We start from the raw sequence: 19,326 nt of genomic DNA on the forward strand, positions 1-19,326 counted from the left end.
GCATCCCGTGTCCTTCACACGAAAAGCAATTTTTATAGGTTATTATATACTTAAAAATAATAACACAATGAACGACATGTGAAAAAATTATCCTATATTTTATTGTGATATTAGCCAAAAATAGCAAAAAGTGTTATTTCCATTGCAAAAGAGTTTCTCTACTTAGCTGTACTTTCGAGCTCCCCACAACAAAATGGGAGAAGTTTTTGTCGAACTTCAAGGAACCATCTTTTTAGTCATTCCGAGATTTATTATGGAACTTTTCCAAGAATCGAAGGCCAGACATGGAGGATGATTGGCCCAACTTTAATTCTCGAGTTGCCAGCTTGAATATGCATCGTCTAGTTTATAATTTCATTAAAGGTTGCCATACACTTACGGGCATGGCAATTCTATTTTTTTTAAATTTAATTTGAGTTACTTGAAAACGAAGCATTGGTGGCTCTTTTTCTCTTCATGGTCTTACTTTCATCGTTGAATGCATCGTGTTTATACCCGAATTAAAACCTCCTATGACCACCGGCCACGTGCTCAGAATTGGTATTCATCACTACAAGCCCTTCGGCATGATCCCTACCGAAGCTTGTACATCTTGATTCTTTTGCCCTACGACACGTGTCATGCTCACAATCCTCTCCTACAGTCCCACATCGGAAATATGAGCAAAGTGCACGCCTCCCAAGGCCTATATAAGGAGACCCCTATCCCCAAAAGAGAGGGACAGAAGAACCAATGGTACGCTACCGCTTGATCTGTAATCTGACATTTACTAAATCCGTACTTACTTAAGCATCGGAGAGCCTTCGGTCGGTACCACACCGGTACCCCAGGGTTTTACCGAACGTGTCTTTTTGCAGGAACCTGATCTTCCGAAGACTAACTCCCTTCCGAAGACATAATATCACTAAGTTGGGCGAGCCACGTGTCAAACCACTTTTTCGCATCAACACATCGTATCAAGACAAGTTTGATAGATTCAGTAATAAAAGGAGGAAAGGAAAAGGGACAAAGAATATAAATATTTCATTACAACATAGAAAGGACCATGAACCACAGACTTTTAGCATGAAAGACTGGATTCTGTTGTGACAAATACTGTAATTAACAACACATATGATACATTTGTGACTTGCTTCTGCCAAGCGCTGCCTTGTGTCCTTGACAAATACCAACCGCGACTAACACGAATTCGATGTTATGATTTTATCATTCAAATGTGCTGTATATAAATGATATCTGTGAAATACATCTAAAACTCTCATGAATATGCATTCTATAGACATCAATCACGCGTAGCGTATTTTAGCAAGAAGAACAATATGATGTCAATGTGGCATATTTATATTTAATTAGCGAATACTGTTGAACATGAAATTCCATCTAAAAAAAAATCTTTAGGTAACATGTTGGTGGCCGAAATTTTTGAATGTGCAAGTTGGTCGCTAAATGCCATTATTCCTCATTGTAACAAAAGTTTTCAAAACAAAAAGTTTACATATATGTTTGGCGTTGAACATATGTTCCTTGTAAATGATGTCTTTTGGTATTAAACGTGCATATTTGGTGCCAATAAAATGTTTCTCACGGAAAACATCTTTGTCTGCCATTTGCCTTCGTCTTCGTAGCTAGAAAATGCCTCCCAAAAGTCTCGAGACAATTATTTTTTTTTTTTTGGGGTAACGACATGAACTCTAAAATGACAGAAACTTTCTTTAAAATGAATATTGTAGTTAAGATGTCAAAAGAAACATAATGGAGATACAAAAAAACAATAAAGAATGGCTGAATGAGCTGTTATGGGTGTAGTATAGCACTATTCTCGTGTCCTTAACATATGTGCATTCCCTTCTCAAGAAACGCCAACACAAAGTACACAGAGAGAGAGAGAGAGAGAGAGAACTACTACTAAATCACATCAATCCCAAAATTCATTCATTCCCAGTTGATCTAATGGCAATGAGAAAAGAAGCCTCAGAACTTGCAGAAAGATCCTCCTCAAACCCTAACAAACCTCACCGCCATACCCTCTCTTTCTACTCCCCAAAACTCTCCTTCTATATCTTCTCAGCTTGTGTCACCATCTTCGTTATCCTCCACATCAAAGCCCTCCAAACCGACCAAAATCCCACGTCGTCATTATGGTCCCACAAGCACCAACAGCAACGAGTCACCACCAACACCACCGCCACAATGGCCGAGAAGCTCCGCCAAGCGGTCACATTTCTCCCGCTCAAAGACCTACGCTACGCGGGCCCGGCTGCTCTCCAGGGCCACACGTGGTTCATGAGCTCCATGTACGACAAGCAGGACGAGGAGGGCGGGGCCCAGTACCAGCAGTTCCCCTCGCCCTCCTCCCATGGGCGGCTCCTCTGTCTCAAAGGCCGCGACAACCACGACGGCTCCCGGAACTCCTACGCCCTCGCCTTCCCAGAAGCTCTCCCCCACAACACGACGCTCATGAAAGGCTTGACGTTCGTGTCGTACAACCACTACAACTACGACAACATCTGGCACGGCCAGTCCGCTGTCGTGCCCTTCGTCTCGTGGCACATAAAGAATTCGTGTGCTGTCCCCGACCGGTGGATTTTGTACCACTGGGGGGAGATTAGGGCAAGGATGGGAGTCTGGTTGGGGAGCTTGATGGAGGCTACTTTCAGTGGGGCCCCGCGTGTCGAGGTGTTTGATGACGTGGAGGAAGGGAGGCCCGTTTGTTTTGAGAAGGCTGTGGTGATGAGGCATAACGAGGGTGGGATGTCGAGGGAGAAGAGGTTGGAGGTTTTTGATCTGATGAGGTGCAAAGCGAGATTGTATTGTAATGTGAGCTTGGATGAACAAAATTACAAGAGTACCCATAGTGTGACAAAGAGAATTGGAGTCACATTGTTTATGAGGACAGGGCCTAGGTCGTTCAAAAACGACACCGCTGTGATTGGGATCTTTGAGAGGGAGTGTGCTAAGGTGGATGGTTGTCGGCTCATGGTGGCTTATTCTAATAACCTCACTTTTTGTGACCAGGTGCGCATTTTGATTCAAATCTTTAATCACTTGACGATGGTTTTTAATGTTCATCTTTAACCACACTTATGAATTTAGTCAGTTTGTAATCAATAGGTCTTCGAATCGTTCACTTTAAAAGAAATTAAAATGACTTTTTTTGTTCGTTGATTAAAAAGTTTGAATATTTCTCAGTTAATGAAGGAACATCAATTTTTATTTTCAATTAGATTATGATGCCAAATGAGTGATGATTGAATCATTTGTACTTTCATGTTGTACATAATTGACTCTTTTTTTGTTTGGGTAAGATATTATATGAGTAGTTCATATTTAGTGTTCATGCGTGGGGCAAAGGAATCTTTTATTCTTTTAATTGGGTAGCCGAGTAAGGACCACGTGATTACATTAGAAGAGATGAAAGGCATAATGGAGTGATCAGTAGGAATTTTATATACAAGTCGAGGTCAACAAAGAGGATTTGCTTTTGAAAGAATTTATATTGGTTTAAGGCCATCGAAGTGGGGAGACAGAAGAAGTTTGTGAGTGGAAATCTTGGTGGAGGAGAGGTGTAATTGTAGACAGTATGACTAATTGGTAGTAGATAAAGATACTCTTACGTAAAAGTACATAGAATTATTGGGTCTTTTACGTGAATAGCCTACTCTGATATCATATTAAAATATACATTCAACGCAATACCAATTAGCAATGTACAGAGAGACTCAACTTCTAACCTAGATTACTCTCAATATTTTCCATAAAAACTATGCCTTGTAGATTTGAATTATGCTATTTTTTGCCAGTTTTGTTCCTTTTAAAAGGATTATTCAATTGTTTCTTCCTAATATCTGATTGGTCAATCCAGGTGAAGGTAATGAGCTTGACGGACATTTTGGTATCTCCACATGGTGCGCAGTTAACCAACATGTTCTTGATGAACAGAAACAGCAGTGTCATGGAGTTCTTCCCAAAAGGTTGGCTAAAACTAGCCGGGGTAGGCCAATATGTCTACCACTGGATCGCCAGCTGGTCAGGCATGAGGCACAAAGGAGCATGGCGCGATCCAGATGGTGACACGTGTCAGTATGGTGAAGATGATCGTCGATGCATGTCCATCTACAAGCATGGGAAAATTGGACACAATGAGACCTACTTTGCAGAGTGGACTAGAAATGTTATAGATGAGGTGAAGACGAGGAAGATGGAAGAAGCGAAAATGGCTATTCCAAGTTCTAATGGCTGTTCCTGTATTTAATTAAATTCAACTCAATTCAGTGCAATACATGATATTTTGGTGGTGCCTAAGGTAGCTTAGTACAGGGACGGATCCACAGTGGGGTCAATGGGGTCAAACAACTCTATGGACTCTATAAAAGCAAGGTAGAAGGTCCCTTTGAATTGGGGTGTGACCCTATGAATGGCTGAAGGGAGGAGTTGTAGATACTGAGGAAGAAGAAGCTGAACTGGAAATCTGTTTTTTGTTTTAAAGAAGCTGGCCAAAATGGCGTCGTTTTGGCCCAGCTGCTAATTTTTTTAAAAAAACTCACTGGCCAAAACGCCGTCGTTTTGGACCAGCAGTAACGAATTTTTTTTAAAAAAGACCTGGCCAAAACGACGTCATTTTGGTCCAGGTCTTTAAAAAAAAAAAAAAAGAACAGATTGTATATCTGCTGCACAGACCTTCCTCCCGAGTTTTCATCTCCAAAACACCTATTTTCTAAACCCTCAAACCTAAATCCCCAATATCCACCCCCCACAAACCTTTAACCCTCTTCCCCACCAAGCCTTTAAGCCTCAAATCCTCCATTGTACACTATGACCCTACGACATAAAATTCCTAGGTCCGTCCCTGGCCCTGGCTTAGTACATACTATATTGTGTACACATGGACATCGGTTTTGTTAAAAGCGAAGGAATAACTGAAAGTACTTAAGAAGCGCTTACGTAATGCTTTGCTTTTAATATTTTCAGCTTTAGACGTGATAAACATGGCAGAAATTAATGAGTGATGAGTTACTATTACATTTAGTACGTGTGATCAATCAATTTTTATTATGTTTCTCTCCCTTCATACTCATGGAAATTGTATAAATAGGAACACAACATCCAATCCATACAACAAATTCACAAACAGATAAACAAAAAAAGAATGAAAGCAAAGTAATTAGACATAAATGGATGCAAGGCTATTTGGCTTCATGTTCTTGTCCCTGCTCTTGCTTTTCTCAAGTTTGCGTAAGTCTCTCTCTTTCACGACAAAGTAATTTAGGTTTTTTTATATATAATTTTTCTTGAGTTTTGGTTGATGAAGGAATAGGGGATAGATTATTTTCTCAATAAAAGTTGTGGCGCAATATTGAACGTTAGATCTTATTAATGATTAAGAATCAAGATTGAAGGCATATAGTAATGGTAATTTTGTTTCCAACAAAAAAAGAAAGAAAGTTAAAACTACATTGGTTTTAAGGAGTAACTTCTCCTCAATTTTAAGGAGTCAAGTTTTTTCCTCTCTTTTATTTGTTCATTAGTTACTGACTAGCCCCTCGGCGAGTGTGGCAATTTAATTTTTTTTGTTCTTATTTCTTATTTTTAAATTTTTAAAAAAACTAAGATTTATAATATATTTTTTAATGTTTCGGAGTTGAGTGGAGAGTCTCCTAGGGCAACTACCGAATTTTTTTTTTCTTTTTTCTTTTTAAATTTACTTTAAACAAACTGTGAATGTTCTCATTTATCCTGATTTAATGAAGTGTCTTCTCTTTCAACATATTCATTAACTAAGGGCAGTTTGGGGGATTTTGAATTTTTTTTATGCGAGGGAATTTTGAATATATATATATAGATATATATAGATAGATTATCATTTGCGAGGCAACACACGTAATTATTATTTTTAATATATGTATTAAGGTTTCTTTTTTGATAATGCAGACGACACAACAACGGTCAATGCAGAAAATACAAGTACGATTATAGTAGAAGATACAGCAACAAGACCTGTGGTTGAGCAAAAACTATGTGAGACGTCAGTCCACTGGGCAAAACCACTTTGCAGAAGTGAGGGGATTTGTTTTGATGATTGCAAAAATTGGGGTTGGGAAGGTGGCAAGTGCAACTGGTTTGTTGTCTTGTATTGTGAGTGCAATAAGCAATGTTAATTCATGGGAAAACAGAAAAATATGTGTGATGTAGCAGTGCCTACCATCTTGTCTATGGTATTGAAGTATTTTAATTAATAAATATACATGAATAAACTCATTATCTACTATATGGAAGGTTATTGTCCACACACATGTTTTCCAATCCTTTTTTCATCTAACAAAGCTGTTGCCCAACATTCAAAACAAGCCTTTTATGTTAACGAGGTTGTTTGTGTAAATAATCTCATAGGAAAATATTCGCGAGAGATTCTTTTACCTTTTGAATTTTCTTTTTCATCTTCTTTCTTGCTCTCTATAAAACAGATTGGAGTCAACAGACTACACCGCAAAGACCATTCGATGCCTAAATCAGTTAGATGATGTTTAGAAACATACGAAAATAACGGAAAGGTTGGAGTTTTCTTTCACTGGGAGAGTTGGGTGGCTGGAGCCATGAGGGAGAGAGGAGAGAGAGAGTGGTGAGAGAGAGAGAGAGGGATTTTTTCAGGGTTTCAGAATTACCTCAAGTGTGGTGAGATGCCATCTATTTATAGCCTCTTTGCTTGGCTAGGGTTTGAAGAATAATCCCTATTTAATTAGGATTATTCTTGCCCAAAAATAGGTGAATCAAAGCGATTTGTTGGAAATTGGATCCTTGATTTAGGGAGATATTCCGATCTTAAATCATAGATAATTCCCTAATTAAATAGGATGTAATTAGGGTAATTATATAGTTGACCTAAGGAATATTCCTTTTTCCACGTGTCACCCTCTTATTGATTATCGAAAATATGTGTTTCCACAAATATTTTGCTCCCTAGCTTCTGCATGGTGTGTGTGTGGCATGAAGGAGATATGACATACTTATCGGCTTTCCTATTGCGTTTGGACTTCTTTTGAAGGTTGGGCTCCTTTTGTGAGCTGGGCTCATAACTGGATGAGGCTTTTGATTACTTCTTGGAGTTGGGCTCCTAATTGGAGTAAGTTTTTTATTCCTTCTTGACCAAGGATGACCAACCCTTATAAATACAAGGCCTCCTCTTCATTACTCTTCATCTTTCAAACTTATATTCCTCTACTTCCTAACTTGTGAGAAAGATCTAGGAGAGAATTGCTTGTTGAGGAGAGAAGTTGCCGTGCACAACAAGGTAAGTTGAAAAAATATTTTTTTGTCTTTATTTTTCTGGGCTTCTCGGCCAGGACCAGACGGCTGGTTGTCACTGGGACGGTTGGCAACGGCTAGTGCAACCGGTGGCAATTGTGGCGGCTGCTGGAGGCATCGAATGCTGTTGTTTCTAATTTTTTTTTTTTTTTTTTCGTGTTGTGTTGAAGCTGAGACCATGAGGCAGAGCCAAAGGAAGCGTTGCAGCTTGACATGAGCTGAGCCGAGTTGTGAACTGTATGTGCTGCACTTGCAGCCTAGGCAGTGCTAGCGAGGAGGTTCTGACGGCATGGGCCCGTGCTTGCTGTTTGGGCCGTGTGTTTCTCCTTCCCTTTTTTGTTCAATCGTAAATTAGGGTTTTTGACTTGTTAATTTCTTCTTTTCTGCAACTATTCAACCATCATGTGATCTAACGACGGAAGCTAAGTGTCTGGTTCGCAAGTGCCTTTGTACCTGTGGCGTGATTCTCAGGTTCATAACATGAAGTTAATGGAAAACTTGCATCGCATCACGACTGAGGCTCAATTTCAGAAGTGGCGTACTAGTTTTGCTTATGTCATACCGAATAATGTGCATGTCAGGTTGGCGGAACCTTCGACCGATGATGTGGTTCGCGTGGACCTGAATGATCTGGACGTGAGGATTATCACATTTCGCCATTTTTACTTATCCTTGGGTTTCAAGTTTCCCATGTAAAAGTTTTTCAGGAAGGTGTTTCATGCCATAGAGTGTGCTCCAAGTCAGTATACTTTGAACGTCTATCGGGCGGTCATCTGCTTTGACAACCTGAATTGCTTTTTCAAGTTAGGCTTGACCTTGCAGGAGTTTTTCTATTTCTTCGAGGTGAGACGTTGAGAGAAGTATGCCTAACTTCGTGCGCGCAAGGAGAAGCTTAAAACCTATGATATACCCTGCAAAGATGCCTGCCTTAGACCTGGTTCGTCTATTGAGAAATATAGGGCTGCTGACTTTCTTCATAGGAGTTCAAGTCGTTTGTATCAGTCAAAGGATGAGGATCGAACTGAGAAGGCTGCTCTTTTGTCTGGAAAGTGTGCGCCATCTGCCAAATTATGAGAGGTCAAGCATGGAGCTGATCCAACATCGTATACTCCCTTCGAGGCAAGAATGGTTGTGGCTAAGAAGGCCAGGGAGTCATCTGCTCAGGTAAAAGGTTCAACAAGTGCACAAACTGATGGCCTAAAGGTTGACAAGCTTAGGTCTGCTGGGGATGTGAGCGTGTCTAATCTGCTCAAGACGAACTTCCTGTCAAGCTTGTTTGCTTGCCCCAAATTGGTTGATCATCTACGTCAAGCTAGAAATCTTGGCACATTTTCGAGCCTTTCTCTAGAGAAGCAGAATGATGCAGTTACCGATTTGCTTCAAAAAGGGGTGAGTTCTGCTGCTGAAGCTATTCGGAGTTCGTCTCATGTTGCCCCCTCTATTGCCTAGCTCGAGCAGTTGGAGAAGAAGAATGCTGATTTGACCGGCATGCTCTCGGCTGAGCAGACACGCCATAAGACGGAGATGTCTGTCTTGAATAAGGATATGTCCCTGCTGAAGAGTTCACTTGGTTTGAAAGATAGTCAACTTGACTCTTCTACTACCGCCCTCCATGAGCGAGAGGAGGCCTACCCCCGTCTCAAGTATGAATTTGCTAACATGACCCACAGTTATGACAAGTTGATAGCCAAGTGCAACGCTTACCGAGAAGCTGCCAAGGGATCGAAGTTTGAAGCTGTTGTTGGCACTTACAAGCTGGGTTATCTGGATTGCAAGAGTGGAGTCGCTCCTTGTCATTCTATTGAAGATGAAGATGTCGAGCTATTTTGCCCGGAGATGCCCCGTGCTCAAGATGAATTGATTAATACTGTGGATATGGAGGCAATGGAAGAGCAAGTAGTTGAGGAGAATGAAGCCAAAGAGGGCGCAATTGATGAGGTAGAGGCTAATGCTATAGAGCAGGTGGCTGCAGCTAGTTAATAGAAGACTGTAACTAATGAGTGGTGACCGCAGCAGATGAGTAGGTGACCGAGTCGAATGGGACCATCAAGGACATAGCTGATCAGGTGGGAGCTGAGGAGGTTGCTGGCCAAGGGGCATCTGCTGGAGTCTCGCAGTAGATGAAGACTGTTTATATTTTTCTTTCTTTGTTGCTTTATTTTTCTTTAAGTATTAGTCTTTGTTGACCATCCTTTTGTTGTTGAACTCGGGCCGGTTGGCTGCTTTGCTATGAAAATTTCAATTTACTTTATAACTAAAATTTGTGTTAAGTCTGTAGACTGCTTGAGTGGATAATTGTGCAAGTTGTATCTTGGACAGACCAGTTGGCTGCTTAGTTGGGCAACTACAGCAGTCGCGTCTTGGGTGGACCTTTTGGCCGCTTGGTTGGACGACTGCTTAAGTCGCCTCTTGTTAAATGAATATTCAAGGTCTTAGAACTGCCGACGCTTAAGTTAGTGTATGGTCTCAGGGAGATGCAGATTACACTGAAAATGTGGAGCTTCCCATGCCTTAGTCGGCGGATAGTCTCAAGAATATTCAGATCATGTGGAAAGGATGGGGGGTTCTGTTAAGGTACTGAAGAACCTCTCAAATTCATTGTCTTTTTGGCTAGGTTAACTAGTTAACCAATTGCCAAGTTAGTTATCATGTGCTCAGGGGTTGAACATCTCCTAGAGGATGCTAAGATGTTTACGCACCCTTACGAAAAGAGTGCCTTCCTCTAGCAAATGTGAAATGTTTACCCATCCTTACAGAAAATGTGTATTCCTTTGGTGAGGGTGATTATTTCTCGAACACTACAACTCGAAAAATATCAAAAGTAGCTTTTTCTTTAACTGAAGTGGAAAGGGCTCAATCGTCTATTTGGAACCAAGCTGGTAAGCGGAAGTTTCATGCATAGTACCTTCAGAGGTGATAGGCATTCCATTGTCTCGTAACTTCTTTCCTTTCCAATGTATTAAGTGCATAGCTTTCTCTGCCCCCAAGTCGGCTGACCACGTAAAGGCCTTCCCAACTAGGCTTCATTTTTTTCGATACTTTCCTTTGTGCTATTATAAAGGATTTTCTGAGCACAAGGTCCCCAGGTTGGAATTGTTTAATCTTGGCTCACTTGTTGTAGAAAGACATCAAGTGCTGCTAATAATTTGCAACTCGAACAATGGCTTTTTCTCGTTCCCCCTCGATCAGGTCGAGGTTGAGCTTCATCTGCTCGCAGTTTTGATCTATGATGCCCACCTCGACGCTCTTAGATAGAACGGTGATATGAGGAGGAATGATTGCTTCAATTTCATAGCCAAGGAAAATAGGGTTTCGCCGGTAGATCTCCTTTTGGTAGTGCGATAACCGCATAGGACTCCGAGCAACTCATTGACCCACTTTCCCTAAGGGTCTTCCAATCTTTTCTTTAGGCATTCCAGCATGATCTTGTTGGATGTTGCCTGGCCATTGCCTTGCGCGTATCTCAGAGTTGATAAGGGTTGTTTGATGCCATACTTTGCAAAGAATGCGGTGATCTACTACCCAATGAATTGTGATACGTTGTGAGTGACCAGTGACTATAGGCAGCCGAACGGGCATATGATGTTTCTCCAAATGAATTGTTCCACGTCGGCTTCTTTAGCAGAGGATAGAGCTTCTACCTCAATCCATTTTGTAAAATAGTCGGTGGCCATGATCATCATCTCCTTCTTGGCATGAGCTAATGGCCCATTGCATGAATAGTCATGGGTTGTTCTGTGGATAGTACACTTCAGCAGATAGACTTGGAACTGTCTTGTAGCATTGGCATCGATCACATCTTTTGACATACTCCGTAGAGTCACGACATATGGCTGGATTGTCATGACGAGAGGTTGCAGCCTTAGTTTGGGTTTGAAGCCCAATCCTGGCTATGAAGGTGTAAGGGTGTTCCATGGCTCCATCCGTAAGGTCGTCTGGTGGAATTGATGTTCCGGCAGCAAGGGCATGAGGTAGGTGGGTGCTCCCAACTGTGGGGCCGTGAGGCAAAGATGAGGTCTTGGTCACGGGGCCGTGAGGGGAAGGATTGGTGCTCATAGCAAGGGGGCCGTGAGGTGGAGCCGTAGTCTTAACCATGGGGTTGTGAGACGTATAGATTGAGTCATTGCGAATATCGTGCTTCTCGTACATATGCTTCCGGTCATGGTTGCTCAGAAGGCCTTGAATGAAAAGTGGATGGCAGGAATCAGATTTCTTAGATTTGAGAGCAACGCGTTGAATATAACTCGATACTCTTAATGAAAGCACCAATTTGTTTGTGCAAATAATCTCACGGGAGAATATTCGCTAGAGATTCCTCTACCTTTTGAGCTTCCTTCTTATTCTTCTTCTTCCTCGCTCCCTGTAAAATAGATTGGAGTCAATAGACCACTCCCGGGATGTGTTAGCGAAAGGCCCTCCGATGCCTAAGTCAGTTAGATGATCTTTGGGAAGATACAAAAATAACGAAAAGGTAGGAGTTTTCTCTCACGGAGAGAGCCAGTGGTTGGAACCTTAGGGTATAGAGGAGAGAGAGTAGCGTGAGAGAGAGAGAGAGAGAGAGAGAAAGAGGGATTTTTTTCTAGCAAAAATAGGTGATAGGATAAATAAAAGAGATTTATTGGAAATCGGACCCTTGATTTAAGTAGATATTCCTATCTTAAATCAAAGATAATTCTCTAATTGAATATGATTTAATTAGGGTAATTAGTTGACTTAAGTAATATTCTTTTTTCCACGTGTCACCCTCTTATTGGTTGCCAAAAATATGTGTTCCCACTGAGGTCTAGCCTAGTGAAAAATAGTATTGACTTGTAGATCAGTGATTCTAGGTTCGAACTCCTATAACACTTTGGTAGTGTGCGAAAAACCCCCCTTTCCCATTTATTGTTTAAATTATTGCTTGTATTCAATTACCATCGTTTTCGCAACTTTTTCAAAATGGACATCAAAATGACTATTTTGGATCATCTTGTCAAAAAAGGCACCAAAATGCCCAAATTTTGGATCATTTTGTCAAAACAAGCACCAAATCGCTTCCTAAACTATAGCCTATTTTTGGGCAATAGGTATAATTGTTGCCAAAATAGTGGTATTTTTTTAATACAAATGATAGTCTAAACTACAAAGGGGAGGAGGGCTTTTCTTAGACACACACACCATGAGGGTTCAAATTCGAGACTATTTATATGCAAGTCAATGCCATTTTCCTGTAAGCAAGACCTTGTTGACAGATCAATAATATTATAACTACATAAGATGTTCAACCAAAACAATTATACTATTTCAAATTTAAAAAAAGAATTCAAAATTTAAAACAAAGGTTATCTAAAAACTAGTATGCTCAACAAAAGCTCAAGAGCAGCATGGATCAAGTCAAAGATCTAAAGTCATGTCCACAAGCCCAATCCATTTTATATTATACAATTATAAAACTATCAATGTGAGACTAGTTTTGTATTTGTTTACCCCAAATCTCGTACATCAAAGGTAGGTCAGAGATTGTGTTATTTTAAAAGCGTGTCACAATTAGCAGCGCAAACCCTAATAGACTTGAATAAAACTGATTAACTTATGTGCTAAGAAACCTAACTTCTAATTAAACAATTTCGCATTGAATAGGGAATGGATTCAATATGAATTCTTTTCTATGCCTCAAGATGAATAAGAACTTTATTATTTCTTTATTATAAAGCTAGGAATATGAAATAATTTATGGAATTTCCAAGCTGTTGATAACGGGTTTTGGGGCCTCAGGCCCAAAGACATAGTCGATCAACATGAGTCGTTCTATAAGGGCAAGTCCACCGCATGTGAATTACTTGGGCATGAGGGAGCACAATGACCAAATTGCAGCTCCAGTGCGCCAAGTCTAGTCCAGGCAAGGGTTGGGTCCTACAAGCCCAGGCAAGCCCACGGGTAAATTCTGCCTGAGCTGCTGCCTGGGCAAAATGACATAATGTAAGATCCCACATCAACCAACGGAGAGGGGGTGATGTGCCTTATATGTGCACACCCGCATCCATCTAGCACGAGGTCTTTTGGGAGCTCACTGACTTCGGAGTCGTAGGAACTCCGAAGTTAAGCGAGTTGGGGGCTAGAGCAATTCCAGGATGGGTGACCCACTGGGAAGTTGCTCGTGAGCTCCCAAAAACAAAACCGTGCGGGCAGATAGGGGGCCAAAAGCGGACAATATCGTGTTACGGCGAAGCCGATCTAGGGATGTGACAATTTGGTATCAAAGCCACTCTGCCATGTGGTGCGAGTGTGCCGACGAGGACGTCAGGCCCTTAAGGGGGTGGATTGTAAGATCCCACATCAACCAACGGAGAGGAGGTGAAGTGCCTTATATGTGCACACCCGCATCCATCTAGCACGAGGCCTTTTGGGAGCTCACTGGCTTCGGAGTCGTAGGAACTCCGAAGTTAAGCGAGTTGGGGGCTAGAGCAATCCCAGGATGGGTGACCCACTAGGAAGTTGCTCGTGAGCTCCCAGAAACAAAACCGTGCGGGCAGAGATCAGAGCCACTCTGCCGTGTGGTGCGAGTGTGCCGACGAGGACGTCGGGCCCTTAAGGGGGTGGATTGTAAGATCTCACATCAACCAACGGAGAGGGGGTGATGTACCCTATATGTGCACACCCGCATCCATCTAGCACGAGGCCTTTTGGGAGCTCACTGGCTTCGGAGTCGTAGAAACTCTGAAGTTAGAGTTAGGGGCTAGAGCAATCCCAGGATGGATGACCCACTGGGAAGTTGCTCGTGAGCTCCCAAAAACAAAACCGTGCGGGCAGAGAGGGAGGCCCAAAGCGGACAATATCGTGCTACGGCGGAGCCGATCCTGGGGTGTGACATCCCACATCAACCAACGGAGAGGGGGTGATGTGCCTTATACATAATGCTGATGTCATAATAACGTCAGCAACCAAAAAAATTTGAAAAAAAAAAAACCAAAAATTCCAATTTTTTTTATTTTATAAATACCTAGCCATATTCTTTACTTCTCAAACCAAAAACTCTATACAAATTCATCTCCTCATATCTCATTTGAATAGTAATTGCCTTTACCATTGCCTTTTGGGGTGGAAACAAAAAAAGGTAAGAGCTGCCACTATTCATGTGGATAGTGACAAACCTTGCCTTGCTTTTGCCTTACCCTTACCCTTTGGTGTGGAGGTGCTCTAATAAGGGCCTTAGATAAGACCCTTACTACAGAATTCTAACGGTCGACAGAGTCTGTAAAATAGGGTACCCGCTTTCTCACTTTTTCGTTGGCTAAAAAAGTTCTCTACATGTACCCCAAAAAAAAAAAAAAAAAAAAAAAAGAATTTTTCTATTTAAACCTCGCACTTCTTTTTGTTCACCTCATCTTCTAAGTTCACTCTAACTTCTAATTCAAATTTTCACAATTTCTAAGAAAACCTCACTATCTTCCCAAACTACCCTTAAAGACACACACAATAGGAAAAAAAAATAAAAAACAAAAAACTCATCAACCTCACACTCCACACCCCACACTTCACTATCTTGCCCCTTACCAGTCTAAATTCACCTCAAGCTTACATTACTTAAAGAGATAAAACATTCCAATAGAAGGCTAAACCCAAATATTCTAATGGAAATTTTATTTAACATAGCCCCGCTTCTCTCCTAAGCATAACATCATGTCCTTAATATTTTTTTGTAAAAAAGGATTTTATCAATGACATTGGGAAACATTGTAACATTAGATTCAGCAAATTGTTTTGATAGGAAACATTATATCTGAATCATGATTCCAAAATCATCAAATTCTACACTTTCAAGATAAAACCCTACTCAAGTATCTCAAATTCCAAAACCAAAAACTGCATGTATCCTCTGGAAAATAAGATCCTGCCATCCTCTCTCCGTATTCTCCGCCGCAGTCGCATTCCCATATCTGCATTACCAAAGTCTCCAAAACAAACCAATCAACTTTGCATAGAAGAAAACAATAAAACTCACATACTCCCAATCAATCAAACTAAAACTGAAAAGAACCCATTAATTAAAAGTTCAAATCAAAACCAACATGTCTTTCTCATGAATATGAAGAGTTCTGGGGTGTATAAATGTATTAGGGTTAAGTATTAAGTTAGATGACATTTTTTGTTTTTTACACAATAATAAAACTTAAGAATTTAATTATTTAAGTATTGGGTATAAAAAAAATGTGTGAGGTTTAAATAGAAAAATTAAAAAAAAAGATTATAATAAAATACATATTAAAAGACTATGAGTAGATCTCTCGAAGACTCTATATTTTTTTATTTCTTTTATGTGAGTGAACCGCTCAAAAACTGTCCTAAAGTGTTGATCCAAAAAGGGGCATTACGACAATTATCTATTATCTGCATTATTGGACTCTCACCTCACCTCCATCCCAAATTGCCGATATCATCTCTCTCTCTCTCTCTCTCTCTCTCTCTCTAGCTATCTCCATGGCTGCAACAGGTCCAACGTTCAATATCCACTACTCTTCACAAGTTCCCCATGATCAGCCAGCCAAACTGATGACCAGCATCAAAAAGCTTGCAGAATCACCAGGCATCACCTTCATCCCTCCCACTTATACCTGCACAAACAATCCCCATGATGACCTGGCAGCTTTGATAGATACAGAGTCAACGATCCCCACCGTTGACTTTTCTCTCCTCACATCTGGCACTCCCCAACAGCGCTCCCAAGCCATCCATGACCTTGGCAAAGCCTGCCAGGACTGGGGCTTCTTCTTGGTACTATTTTAATTACAGATGGGAATTAAATTGTTGAATTAAATTTTAATTTCTTTTTTTCCATATGTCAATGACATAGGTGATCAATCATGGTGTGCCAGAGAGTCTGATGAAGGCGATCTTGGAAGGGGTACAAGGGTTTTTTGATCTGACGGAGGAGGAGAAGCACGAGTTTGAGGGGAAGCATGTACTGGATCCAATCAGGTGTGGGACCAGCTTCAATGCCTCGGTGGACAAGGTGATGTTTTGGAGGGATTTTCTCAAGGTTTTTGTATATCCTGAGTTCCACTTCCCCACTAAACCTGCTGGCTTCAGGTACAATGTTTTGTTTTTTTTTTTCATACAAGTAATATTTAAAGAGAGGAGAATCGAATCTAGAATATTGGAATTTATTTTTATGAGTTAAATCAGGGGCAAAAATTACTTGCTTTACCTTATAATTAAAGGGGATATTTTTGTTCACCACTTTAACTCAAGGTGTATATTTATCATTCTTCTCAATACTTAATACGAGTCTATAAGCATAACCATGATTACATAAATCAGAGTAAAAAGTTAATTATAGTTAGAGCTATAAACACGTGTCAAATATCAAGAAGGGTGGTAAGCATACATCTTGAATTAAAATGGTGAACAAAAATATATCGATCCTATAATTGAATGGATTCTAAACCCTTGAAAAATCATAAATTTGTTAGGACAAGTTTCGTAACATGTTTTCGTTTTTATTTTATTTTAATTTTTAATTAAAGACAGAGAAGATATAGGAAAGATACTGCATGCTAGGCTGAACACATGATGTGTGAGAAGCAATAATCCAAAACAAAGTCGAAAAACCACTTCCAAAACCTCTGAAGGAGTGCGATTAAGTACCACCATTTAAAACAAAAATTCTAGCAGCCATCCTCGTAGGCAAATAAGCTTGAATTATCCCCGGTCGATGTACTACGAACATAATTATACACTTCTGATATGTTTACTTACCTAAAATAGATATGAGAAGAAATATTATGATTCATGACTTCCCCTACATATACGAACATATATAAAACCAAAAAAGTATGTTAACTTCACATTAAATATTTAAAAGAAAGTACCTGTGATGATGAATTTAGTGAAACGGGTTTACCTTTTGTTTGCTTTAGTGAACTTGCATTAGAGTACTGCAAAAGAACGCGACAAGTGACAAGAGAACTCCTGAAAGGAATATCAGAGAGCTTGGGATTGGAAGCCAGCGACTTAGAGAAGTTCTTGAATGTTGAGTCAGGCTTGCAGATCTTCATTGCAAACCTTTATCCTCCATGTCCACAGCCAGAGCTTGCCTTGGGAATGCCACCTCATTCTGATCATGGCCTCTTGACCCTCCTTATACAAAATGGCATTAATGGCCTTCAAGTGCAACACAAGGGTAAATGGGTCAATGTCAATGCCATGCCCAACTCCTTTCTTGTTAACACTGGTGATCACCTGGAGGTAAAGTTTCTCTCACAAATTCTTCATTTCTTTGACTAAACATTTGTTGCATTTGTTGTTCCAAATTTAGGGACTTAGATGACAATATAAGGTTAAACGGGGTTTGGGACAATCACAATTTGCATATGGCGAGATTTGAATGAAAAAAAGGAAATGAATGAGTCGTAATTGTTTCAAATGTACTGGATCTAGTTACTTCAAATACATTCAATCTAATGTAACTAGTTTTTGTAGAAAATTAAGAAAAACACAACATAATTATATTTCAAATTTTTTAAATGTGGGTAAATAGCACTCCGATAATCTCCACGTGCACTCCAAATTGAAAATGTTAGAATTTTTATGGTACTAACAAGTCATTTTGGTCATTTTAGTAAGTAAAATGGTACTAGCAAGTCGTTTGAGAACACTTCACAATGTCATCTCATGATCTAAATTGTTTCGTTTTTTAAGTAACCTAATTAACCTCCACAATTACAGCTCACTCTTTTTCCTACATATTTTAGATTTTTAGCAATGGGAAGTACAGGAGCAATATTCATCGAGCAGTGCTGACCAACAAAGCTACAAGAATATCCCTTGCCACTCCAACTGGTCCATCTCTTGAAACAGTAGCTACGCCTGCACCCGAGCTCATAAACAATGAAAACCGAAAGCCAGCATATATTGGGATGAAGTATAAAGATTACTTGGAGCTTCAACAAAGCAGCATGCTTGATGGCAAATCCATCTTGGATCGTGTACGGGTTTCAAACTCTGAATAAATCGGTGGCTGCTCTGTCTGGTGCTTCTACAATTATTGTGCTTAATTAATTAGTACAATGCTCTAATAAACCAAAGTTGTAATATCACCAGAACAAGTTTGTCAAATGTAAGCAATATCCAAACTTGTATGATTATAAACATTTTAGAAAATGCTCCTTATCCCTCAAGTTTGTATAATGGGGTATAATGGTAACTAGATCGACATTAATTGCTGTAGGAGTGGAGCTCATAAGGTGAAATGCAAGAATTGATGGAAACAACTTAATGAATAGTGTGGTTGGGACTTTCATTACTGTGGACTACATGTGTCGATATGTTCGCTTATAAGAGCATCCACAGTTAAGGAGTGTATTATCAGAGGTGTAAAGTAATTTTTACATTTCTTTTACATCTCTGGGGATGTAAATAATTTTTTTATTTATGTTAATTTTTTTGTGTGTTTTTTTTAATGTATTAACATTTTTGAATTAAATATATGTGTATTAGGTATATTTTATTTTTTCAAATAAATGGACCTAAAAAAATTTAAAGGGTGATTTTATTTTAACCCCGTAATTTGCTCTTTTGACCCCATACTAATTTTAAACATAAATAACATATTTTACCCTTGTATGTAATTACCGTTAAGGGCAAAAAATATTTAAAATAAAAATTAAATTTGCTCATTACACTCCACATACGTTCCTGCAACCCTAGTCATACTTTTTTCTCAAATCATCATGTTCTTAGAACCCTAACAAGGTTTATACGCTTATATTGGTGAAAACATACCTAATATTTATTCACGAAGGGTGAGATTGAAGTTAGTGAGGCTTCGAATGAGGTATGAGTTTATTTTTTGGCGTTTTTCAAGTTTAGGGTTGCATGGTGGTAGCTGGTTACGTGCAACACACTAGTACTGAACGTAATAGGAAAATTCGGTGGAATGCCACTGAAACATTGAACTTATTTCGGCTGTGTTTGACCAGCCGTTAACTTAAGATGTAGTGGAGGTCCACCATAATGTGGAAAGGGGTTCAATGTCGTATGACCGAATTT

General features: G+C 39.9%; 2 protein-coding genes across 2 annotated transcripts; both read left to right on the forward strand.

Annotated features, from left to right (window-relative positions):
* Nucleotides 1-1,950: 1,950 nt before the first annotated feature.
* On the forward strand, nucleotides 1,951-4,252 carry LOC117638375. Its single transcript, XM_034373506.1, has 2 exons — nucleotides 1,951-3,015; nucleotides 3,863-4,252. The coding sequence occupies exons 1-2, from the start codon at nucleotides 1,951-1,953 to the stop codon at nucleotides 4,250-4,252; spliced, it is 1,455 nt and encodes a 484-aa protein (XP_034229397.1).
* Nucleotides 4,253-15,646: 11,394 nt separating this feature from the next.
* On the forward strand, nucleotides 15,647-18,577 carry LOC117637466 (protein DMR6-LIKE OXYGENASE 2-like). The gene is made up of 4 exons (XM_034372358.1): nucleotides 15,647-16,050; nucleotides 16,130-16,365; nucleotides 17,196-17,523; nucleotides 18,030-18,577. Exons 1-4 carry the CDS (start codon nucleotides 15,757-15,759, stop codon nucleotides 18,285-18,287), a joined length of 1,116 nt encoding a protein of 371 aa, XP_034228249.1. The 5' UTR covers nucleotides 15,647-15,756; the 3' UTR covers nucleotides 18,288-18,577.
* Nucleotides 18,578-19,326: the final 749 nt, after the last annotated feature.

The sequence above is a fragment of the Prunus dulcis genome, chromosome 8 (genome assembly GCF_902201215.1).
Source record: "Prunus dulcis chromosome 8, ALMONDv2, whole genome shotgun sequence".
Classification (NCBI taxonomy): domain Eukaryota; kingdom Viridiplantae; phylum Streptophyta; class Magnoliopsida; order Rosales; family Rosaceae; genus Prunus; species Prunus dulcis.